Source organism: Oryctolagus cuniculus, chromosome X (assembly GCF_051225735.1).
Source record: "Oryctolagus cuniculus isolate XC-2025 breed Fujian yellow rabbit chromosome X, ASM5122573v1, whole genome shotgun sequence".
NCBI lineage: Eukaryota > Metazoa > Chordata > Mammalia > Lagomorpha > Leporidae > Oryctolagus > Oryctolagus cuniculus.
The window spans coordinates 132,820,550-132,831,487 of NC_142888.1; the positions used below are offsets into that span (position 1 = coordinate 132,820,550).

Sequence of the window (10,938 nt, forward strand, 5' to 3'; positions counted from 1 at the left end):
AGGTATGGAAGAGGCTACCGTTTGTAAATTGAACCCTGTGTCTGAACTGTGTACTGTTATTGGTGTCTCTGGATGAGGAAAAAGGTACAGAGGGGGTCAGCAACTTGCCCAGAGACCTGGAGCTTGTCAGTGTCTGCAGCAGGACTGAAACAAGGTGGCCTGGGCTCAGGGCTCAGGGTCAGGGCCCAGGGCCCAGGGCCTTGCTTTTTTGCTGTGTTTGTTGGATTGTTTGCCTGCAGCACGCATTTCTCCTGACAGGAGGGCTGCTGGGGCCTCATGTTCTTACTTAACAGTAGCAAACCAAACTTTGTGGTCACGTCTCAAAGAATTGAGATTGGTGTACAGAAACCTTACATAACTTAAGAGGATGAATGCATTTACAGGTGTACCTGAAAGCCGTTTCCAACTCAAGGCAGGTGCAACCTGGCAGGAAAAGTGAGTAGGAAAGGACACTGGGTCCCAAGGCTGGGACACCCGCCCCTCTCCTCTGTCAAGACCAGCGAGACAGAAAGAATAGCTGGTTCAGCAACTCTTGCCAGCCTCTGAGGAATCCTGGACTGTCAGCTCTGCCGCATTAATACCCTGCACAGATCTGCAGACTGTGGTCAGGCAGACACACCAAGGCGCACCTGGACTTCTCACCTCAGCCACGTAGTGACCGAGCCACACAGCCTAAGGTTTACATCAAACGTGTGTACAGGGCATTGAACATACACCAAGGGAACAGTGAGTGAACTTGAATACAAAGTAAAAAAAAAATCAGCAACAAGTTCTACAATCCAGTGTTGATATCAGATACAAGCTTCAAGGACACCTTTCTTTTCAAAGGCTTATTCCAGCTTCACTTTTGCCAGGGAAAATGTATCCTTCTGGATCAGCCCATGCTGCAAATGCTACCCACCTGCTCACAGTCTTTTTAGAAGCATTTGTGTTGGACGATGGAGGGGCCCTGCTCATCATACTCCCGCTCAGTGATCCACATCTGCTGGAAGGTGGACAAGGAGGCCAGGACGGAACCGCCCATCCACACGGAGTACTTTCCGCTCAGGGGGTTCGATGATCTGCGAGGACAGGGAGGGAGCGGCTCTAGTCAATGCTGCCTTCATGGCAATGCCCCCACCCACTGCGCCATGCTCTGGTGACAGGCCACCCACACACCTTGACCTTCATGGTGCTGGGTGCCGGGGCAGTGATCTCCATCTGCATCCTGTTGGCGATGCCTGCGTCCTTGGTGGGGCCACCAGACAACACAGCGTTGCTGTACAGGTCCTTGGGGGATATCGATATCACATTTTGTGATGGACTTGAAGGTGGTCTTGTGGTTGCCGCGGGACTCCATGCCCAGGAAAGAGGGCTGGAAGAGCGCCCTGGGAAAGCAGAATCCTTGGGCATTGATGGGGATCACGTGGCTGGCCAACGGGCAGCTCGCTCTTCTCACGGGGGCAGGAGGAGGACGTGGCTGCAGCCATCTCCCACTCCGTGTCCAGGGCGACGTAGCACAGTTTCTCCTTGAGGTCGGGCACGATTTCCCACTGGGCCTTGGTGGTGAAGCTGTAGCCACATTCTGTGAAGATTCATGAGGTAGTCAGTCAGGTCCTGGCCAGCCAGGGGAGGGCGTACCCCATGTGGATGGGCACCATGTGGACAACTCTGTCGTCAGAGTCCATGATGATGACAGGGCCTTGCTTTGCACAGAAAGAATTCAAACTGTAAATGTCCATTCCCTCTATGGACAGCAGATGCACTCCCAGGTCTCTCTCCTGAGGAAACACTGGTGCATGGTGTCTGTAAGGACTCACGCCCTGGGGTGTTAATGGTAGGAAACAACAGGAAATATCTATGTTTCCAACAGTAAGGGAATGGGCAAATGCCACACAGACTATTCCTCCAGCAAATTACAATGCAGCAGCGAAAAGGAATGGATGAGGCTGTGTTAACCCAAATTTCAAGGGCATTGCAATGAGCGTAGAAAGCAAACTGCAAAGCAAGATATAGGATAGGCTACGATGCGCACATTAAAGCCCTCCCTCCAAAGCATCCTGTAGCTTCTTTGTGGATGCGTATGCCAGGCTACAAATTGCTCACACACACACACTTGCACACATGCACATAAACACACACCCACACACATATGTACACAAACACAACTGTGCTTCGAGGCTGATCTCTGGGTGTTCTATAGGAGTAGTCTGAGGAGAAGAGTATGAAGTGAGTTCCAGCCCAGGCGGGGCCGGTCTTTGGGGGCTGAGGCGCCGAGGCCGCCATCTAACTCGCTGCGCCCACAAGCCCTGGCCCGCGGATGGTACCAGAAGAAGAGAATTTATCCAGAGATCAAAACCTGAAGCAACTCTAAATGTGCCTGATGGCTGTGTTAATACAATCTGTTGGAATGGCACTGGAGAATGTATTTTATCTGGCTCAAATGACACCAAGTTAGTAATTAGTAATCCTTATAGCAGAAAGGTTTTGACAATTGGTTCAGGGCATCAAGCAAATATATTTAGTGCAAAGTTCTCACCATGTACGGATGATAAGCAGATTGTATCCTGCTCTGGAGATGGAGTAGTATTTTATACCAATGTTGAGCAAGATGTGGAAAGTAATAGTGCCAATTCACGCGCCATTCTGGAACTACTTATGAGATTATGACTGTACCAAATGACCCTTACACTTTTCTACCTTGTGATGAAGACGGAACAGTTGGGTGGTTTGATGCACACATCAAAACTAGCTGCACAAAAGAAGATTGCAAAGATGACATTTTGATTGACTGTCGCCGTGCTGCCACATCCATAGCTCTTCATTCACCAATACCATATTATCTTGCTCTAGGTTGTTCTGATATTGACTGTCGCCGTGCTGCCACATCCATAGCTCTTCATTCACCAATACCGTATTACCTTGCTCTAGGTTGTTCTGATAACTCAGTATGAAGACATGATCGCCGAATGCTGGGCACAAGAGTTACAGCGAATTATGCAGTGCGAGGAGTCACTGGAATGGTTGCCTGTTTTATTCCTTCCCATCTTAATAATAAATCCTGCAGAGTGACACCTCTGTGTTACAGTGAAGATGGCCAAGAGATTCTCGTTAGTTACTCTTCAGATTACCTATACCTTTTTGACCCAAAAGATGACACAGCACGAGAATGTAAGACTCCTTCTGCAGAAGAGAGAAGAGTTCCGACAGCCACCAGTTAAGCGTTTGAGGCTTCTTGGTGATTGGTCAGATACTGGACCCAGAGCAAGGCCTGAGAGTGAATGAGAATGAGATGGAGAACAAAGTCCCAGTGGTGTCACTGATGCAGAGAATGTCTGATATGTTATCAAGATGGCTTGAGAAGCAAATGAAGTTGCACAGAGTAATAGAGGACGAGGAAGATCTTGACCCAGACGTGGAAGGAGTCAGTCAGATGTTTCAACTGTTCCTACTGGCCCATCAAGTCCGGATTTGGAAGTGGGTGAAACTGCAATGGATGTAAATACTCCTTCTCATCAATTACCTTAACCTTCTATGACTTCTACAGTATCAGCTCCAGCCCATTTGACCTTATCTTCCACAGAAAGCCCTCATTCTACTTCTTTGTTATCATCTCCAGACAGCGAACAGAGACTGGCTGCTGAGGCATCTGGGCACCATACACATCATCAGTCTGGTCCCCCGAAGTCATGGGTTGCTGACTCCTGCTCAGAGTGACAGCACCCTGTAGAGTCTGCTGGTGCTGGCCCCCTACCACAGAGCCCCACAGGAGCATGGAGGCAGCCTAGAGAGGGTCAGATTCTCCTTCTGTGGTTAACAGCTCGGATCCATGTCCCTTGACAAGCAACAGGATAACAATAATGAAAAGCTGAGCCCCAATCCAGGGACAGGTGAAGCAGCTTTAAGTTTGCCCTACAGCACAGAAGAAACAACCACAAGCACAGTAAGACTGAACTTTACAGATGAATGGAGCAGTACAGCCTCAAGTTCTAGAGGAAATGGGAGCCATTGCAAATCCGCGGGTCAAAAGAATCACTGGTCCCACAGAGCTCTGTACCACCACCAGAAGGAGATAATGAAACAGGTTTTGAAGAATCATCAGAGCGTGTGACAAAATGTCAAGAAGGCACTAAAGGACTTGATGTACCTTTTCCCTCCTTCCATTATCCCTGCCCCCCCCCCACATCCTCCCTTTTGTGGAGAGCCTTGGTGCCTAAGCAGACCTTCTCAACTCCTTGCATTGCAAATGGAAAAACAGATAAACTACACAGGGCAGCTATGAAACAGATGAGAGGGAAATTCCCAGAGACTTCAAAGAGCCCCCTACTCTTCTGCCAGCTGCCTTCTACACCTCTCCCCAATTCCCTCCTAACGGGATGAAACCTGAGTCCCAAATGCACCCAGCACAGTCTCTTCACAGGAACAGACTCTTGTCAACCTCTGTGCTTCCAGTACAGCAACCTGTCTCTGTTGAGGTCGGTCTCCATCTCCTTTTTCTCTCTCCTTTCTCGGGGTACAAAAGACCAGAGCCCCACACTATTCCAGACCTAACAGGCACACATCTGCAGAAAACCTAGATTGGAACAGTACAGATACAGCACAATCAGATGTATTTGCAACTGAGCCACTGGGTTCCAACTCGGGAGAAAGGAATAACTTCAATCTTGGTAGCTTTTGTGAGGTTCCAGAAGAATCCTCTTTGTCCAAAAAGGCAAGGAACCAGAAACTTCAGATCGGACTAGCACTGAGAGTACTTCCAATCCAAATTCACCAATCCTGAGCCTCAGGCCCAAACAGAAGCCATCGAGCCGTCAGCTCATGAGGAAACATCAGCCAGGGATGCTGCTCTTCAGGACACAGATGATAGTGATGATGATCCCAGGTGCAAGGTATCCAGCAGGACCTGGTGATAGACGCTCTGCAGTTGCCCGCATTCAGCAGTTCTTCAGGTGGGGAAAAGAAAGAACATTAGAAGGCCACTGGTAATGGTGGTTTATAAAGGCCGTCGCAACTCCAGGACAATGGTCTAGCCTCATGCGGCATAGATTATGACATAAAGATCTGGTCACCACCAGAAGAGTTAAGGATTTCTAACCGAAAGCTTGCTGATGAAGTTATAACTCGAAACAAACTCATGCTGGAAGAGACTAGAAATACCATTACAGTTCCAGCCTCTATCATGTTGCAGGTGTTGGCTTCACTGAATCGTATTGGAGCTCACCAGTGGGAAGGTGACATGTCAGATGGCTCTGGCCAGGAGAATGAGAACGAGGATAAGTAATAAGCACCTCTCTTGGCAAGCACTTAGATGTTCTGAAATTTGTATAAGGCAATTTATTATATGTTTTTTCTTTACAGAACTTTAGTGCATTTTTTGGGAGTTTTTCCCCTTTTTGGGGATAACCTGACATTGGTTTGGAATGAATGTGTGGATGAATTTGGGAGAGTGCATAAGACAAAACAAGCAAAATGTTTTCAAAACCTTTTCCGTGTATGAGGAGTGCTAGAAAATACAAAGTGCAATACTTCCCCAAACCTTCGGTTGTGGGAACTTGGATCAACATTGAAGAGTAATTTTCATTATAGTGAAAATGTTGGTTCAAATACTATTCTACACTTGCCAAAAAAAATGTGCTTCAAGATGGTTATGGAAAAATGGAATTGGAAATCACTACCTGAACTTAGAATCATGATTACTGGAGACAGGAAAGTGTGGCAGAGGGGTAGGAGGAGGTACGGTGGCAGGTAGCAAACCACAGTGATGACTAGCGGTCATGCTCATGAATTATATGCTGTATAAGAACCCAAGGAGAGGAGCTGGGAGAAAGGTGGGGAAGTGGGGGTGCTGATTGCCTGCTGTGGATAAATGTTGCACTGTGCACCGTAAAGATGTACAAATCTCAAGTACAAAACACCAATTTCCCAGAATAAACTTTTAAGAAGTTAGCTTTAGAGGAAGCTGTTTGAAGGAGACAGAAATTCTCTGTACTCTTTGTGACTCTTTTGTAAGTCTAAAATCATTTCACAAGAAAAAGTCAAACATGGAAAAGGTCTGAAAAGTCCTAAAAGACTGGACATAAATTGTGTCTGATTCAAGAAGCCAATAAAACATCTACAGGATAAACATTTAAAAAGTACAAAGGAAATAGATAAGAGCAGATGTTGATGAGTTAGAAAGCAAAAAATTAAGAGAGATGCTCTTCAAAATACGTTCGTTGACAAGCAAACGGGGTGAGCTAGAACCCTCGAGCAATATTGTGGCCAAGTGAGTAGGCCATGCTCATCTTTCCCTCTCCTTCCGTCTTGGCTGCCATCCACTGCCTGAGCTCTCTGATCTGTATCTGGTGCATGGCAGCCTAGCACAAAGATTTCCTGGTCTTTCTTGCCACTAGGATTGATCCTAAGATTAACTTCGTGTCAATGGGCTGTAAGCAGGGGGCTTTTGTTTAGGAAATAGGAACTCTTTATATTCTAAAATCTAGCTACTCACTTGGTCAGTTTTATGCATAGCAAATATCTTCTTTCAGATTGTGGCTTGCTTTTTTAAAAATAGATTTATTTATTTATTTATTTATTCAAAAGGCAGATATAGAGATAGAGAGCTATCAATCTTCTATCTATTGTACCTGTTTTAGTCCTCAAATGGCCACAGTGGGGGGGGGGAGAGGGAGAGAGCGAGAGCGAGAGAGCGAGTGAGAGAGAGAGAGAGAAAGCTATCTTCCATCTGTTGCTTCATTCCAGAAATGGTCACAGTGGCCAGGGAGGGGTCGAGTCAAAGCCAGGAGCCATGAACTCCATCTAGGTCTTCCACGTGTGTGGCAGGGGTCCAAGTACTTGAGCCATCACCTGCTGCCTACCAGGATACACACTAGCAGACAGCTGGAATTGGGAGCAGAGCTGAGACTCAAATCCAGGCACTGGGATATGGGATGTAGGTGCTCCAAGCAGTATATTCATCACTAGGCCAAACACCTGCCCTGTTTTTTAGCATTTTTCAGTGCAAAATAGAGAATATATTGTTCTCTGACTACAACCCCTGCTATTTTAGTTGTCGCATCTCGTTACTCTGCTTCTGGCTGTTCTTTGTCTTCATCAACATACATTTTAAGAGTTGGGAACACAATTGCTGCCCAAGATTGACCTGACCGTGTGTCTTGTCCATCTTGCTTGTAAGCTGTGCTATGCAGGTGGTGCCCCATTGGAAATCCAGGAGCCCAGATCTAACATGGGTGCCTTGCGCCCCATTGCTTGCTCTCTCCACCACCTACACCCACACAGTCCAAACAGACTGTCTGGATAGAGGCAGCTTCTCGCTGTCGAACATGACACATTTCTGAAAATGCTTGCAATCCAAACGTCCAGAAACTTAAGGATAGATGCGGGAGTTGCGAGGAGGGTATTTATTGTCTAGCAGCAACCCAGCACACAATTGAAAGGGCCCACACTAACCCGGGGCCCAGTGCTGAAGGTACCTACCAGCCAGAGCCACCAGATGTGGGTTCGAGTATACACTTGGAGTTTTCTTTTCTCAGCACTCCCATCTACACCGGGGGTGAAGTTGCCAGCTCCCTTGCTGACATCTTTGCCCTCTATGGTGAACTGCAACATTTCCCCTAGTTCTTAATCCTCCATTTCAGCCACGCCCTCAGCCTCTTGACTTTGGTGTTCCTCCCTCTAGTGACAGAATACATCTCCATGCCCCACTGATACTTGTGTTGAGCTAGACTCTCCCTACTTTAGCTCATCAAATACCGACAAAAGTAACAACCTGCTAATTTGACCCTGGGCCTTGGGAGACATCCTGACCACCCCCTTGCACTTTTGTCTTCATCACGAACATAGTATGTGCTCCCTCCAGATCACCTTCTGGCCCCAGAAGAGAGACCGAGTAGGGCCATCCTAGCTACACGGTGTTCCATAGTACTGCACTATGCAGGGACACTTAAGGCTTTTATTCAAAATTCTCACAAGTCCCAAGAGTGCCTTAAGGAGCATTCTTGCACATACGTGTTACCTGCATGCGTAAGCATTCTGTGGCACAGGTGCATCGAGGCGGCATGGTGACATAAGATGCCAAAGCAGGTCTTTCCCATCTTCCCAAAGCTCCCAGTTGTGAAGAAGGGTCCTCGGAAGGCCTCCCGTTCTACATAAAGCGGACCACCTGTGCAAGACCAACCGCCCCCTGGAGCTCCCTCACACAGAGGGCAGAAGAGGAGGAGTTGCCTTTGGAGGGAAACCATCCTTCACCCCAGGTCCTCCCACTACTGGGGAGGGTGCAAGGGCAAGTGCCCCAACTGTGCAGTCTCTGTGGGCAGAGACTGACATCATGTTCCAGGTTGGGCATCTTCAGAGCCCCCACCAGGCCTGTATATCTGCCCCGGTGTTCTCAGAGTAGCAAATGCAGAAGACGAGGCCGCTGCCAGCTGCCAGCTGCCAGCTACCTCCACCCCAACAGAATAGGTCATCCTATGTGAGTGGACGTGCACCCACTCACATCCCCCACCCTGGCGTCTTTACCTAAACACTCAGCGGTGCCCTATGCTGCAAACACTTTCCATTTTTGTGAATTCGATATGTACAAAGTGCTACCTTACTGTTGCTTAGGTCTGAGCTCTGGTTTCCTCTTTAATCAAATGCATGTTCGTGCCTTTTGGCCATTGTCTTATTGGGGTATTTCTCCTCTGGCTTCATGATCTACGAGACGTTGATTATTTTTCTGGCATACACGTTGTAGCCCTTGCTCCTCGTGTTGAGTTTGCACTTTATTTGTATTTGAGATGCAGGTGACATTTAGCACTTGTCTATGTTTGTGGCGTCAGATCCTCATTCTTGCGTAATCTCTTCCGATATGCGGACGCCTTGCAAGTCCTTTTCCCTTCCCGTAGTGCCACTCGCAGATGCAAAGCTGCCAGGACAGCTCAAGCCCTTGCACCGTCCTGTCACCCAGCACCCTGCTGTGTGCTGGAGCCTCAGGACTTGGCCCCACAAGTCACTCTCCTGAGAGCAGCCTTCACGTCCTTGTTTCTCAGGGCGTAGATGAGGGGGTTTAGCATTGGGGTCACCGCTGCATAAAATATAGAGACAATCTTGTCTCCGTCCTCGACCTTTTTGGTCTGAGGCCTCACGTAAATATATATTAGTGTCCCAAAGTAGATGGTGACCACAACCAGGTGAGAGCCACACGTGGAAAAGGCTTTAAGCCTGGCCTCGGCTGGGTGGATTCTTAAGACAGCCTTGAGGATACAAAGGTAGGAGATCAGGATGAAACTCAAAGGTACTGGCATTGAAGTAACAGCACACACCATCATCATAACCTCTAGGGAAGTGGTGTTGGAACAGAGCAATTTAAAGATGGCTTGCACTTCGCAGGAGAAGTGATTGACGGTGTTATGCCCACAGAAGCTGATGGGCAAGAGCAGAACGGGTGTAACGGTGAGGAGGAGAGCTGCCATCCATGCAGCCAACACCAGCACAGCGCACACTCGAGAAGACATGACCAGGTTGTACCGGAGCGGAGCTGAGATTGCCACAAACCGGTCGTAAGCCATGATGGCCAGCAGGAAACACTCAGCCAGTACCAGGAAGGCTCGGATGGTGAGCTGGGCAAAGCAGGAGCGGTAGGAGATGGTGGGGAAGTCCTGCAGAGAGTGCACCATGATCAAGGGCACAGCACTGGTGGAGAACAGGAGATCCAGTAACGATAAGTTACTGAGGAAGAAATACATCGGGGTGTGGAGCGGAGAACTGACTCCTACCAGGAAGATGATCATGCCGTTTCCCGCCAAAGTCACCATGTAGAGAAACATGAGTGACCAGAAGAGGGCACTCTGGGATGCGGGGTGCGTGGACAGCCCCAGCAGAACGAATTCCGTCACTCTGGTGTAGTTTCCACTTTCCTGGTAATTCATTTCCTCTAGGCACAGCTACAGGCAGGGAGAGAAAGCAGAGGAGCAGCGCTTTGTTAACCAGGAGTCCATCGGTTAAACCTCCAAGTTAGTCGAAGCACAGCAGCCCATGACACAAGCTCATCTCGGAAACTTTCAGGCCCTGCCTGCCAGCAGCTCCAGCCCCATCTCTGCATCCTGCGCTGGGGAAATGAAAAGGCAGTCCTCTGGCAAAGCGGGGTCGGCAGCCCTGGACTAGCACGCACAGTCTTTGAGGAAGAGAGAACAGAGCATCCACCTAGCCATCTGGCCAAACACATCGCCAGTGATCTCCCGCTCCAAGCTAAACGAGATCTGAGCATGGGAGGATGCACATGGTCTTGTCATCCAGGGGCAGAAGGATGACAGCACGGCGGCACAGGGAAAGGTCCTCAGGTCGATACTGTTTGCTGCTTGATCAAGTTCACTGCTCGAGGTCCCGCGTCCCTTCCCGCACTGGGCCTGAGGCTGAAAGACCCACGAGGGTTTCCTCCCACCTCTCCAACCAGCAGCTCATCAGTCTTCCCAGCAGAGAAGAGAGAAAGGAGAAAGGGAATGGGGACAGGCTCAGGATGTTCAGGGGAGGCCCCCATCGCGAGCCAGCTAGGGACTCTCCTGTTGGGTGCCCCGTTCCCTTTGGACTCTTGCATAGAGGTGGGCAGCTGGGTGGGGCAGGCCAGGCCAGCACTGCTCTGGGCTTGGTTGCAAATGTCCTGGCAGCTGTCGAGGCCCGAACTGACTGCATTTGCAGTGTGAGATCTTGAAGGGGGCTTGCTGGATAAGACAAAGGTGGCTGAGGCCCGTGCCCGTGTTCTTTGCAAAGCCCCTGACCGCTGTGCTAGAAGCGATCAACACATCTGCTGACCCGCCGAACAGCCAGGCACCTCCACTCGCGCATTCGCTACCACCTTCAGCACCGCTTGGTGGAAGTCAACTCATGGTTTTGCCCCATTCCTCCCTAGGTAAATGCCATTTTCCACATCTGCCGTCTCATTCAGGGTCTGGGATATATTGGAGGTCTCCAAAAGTTAGAAGC

General features: G+C 49.1%; 1 protein-coding gene and 2 pseudogenes across 1 annotated transcript; 1 reads left to right on the forward strand and 2 right to left on the reverse strand.

Moving 5' to 3' along the window:
* Positions 1-916: 916 nt before the first annotated feature.
* Positions 917-1,721, reverse strand: LOC138847571 (actin, cytoplasmic 1-like; annotated as a pseudogene).
* Positions 1,722-2,645: 924 nt separating this feature from the next.
* On the forward strand, positions 2,646-5,260 carry LOC138847602 (DDB1- and CUL4-associated factor 6-like; annotated as a pseudogene).
* Positions 5,261-8,948: 3,688 nt separating this feature from the next.
* On the reverse strand, positions 8,949-9,890 carry LOC138847570 (olfactory receptor 13H1-like). The gene has a single exon (XM_070066706.2). It carries the CDS (start codon positions 9,885-9,887, stop codon positions 8,949-8,951), a length of 939 nt encoding a protein of 312 aa, XP_069922807.2. The 5' UTR covers positions 9,888-9,890.
* Between the last annotated feature and the right edge of the window lie 1,048 nt (positions 9,891-10,938).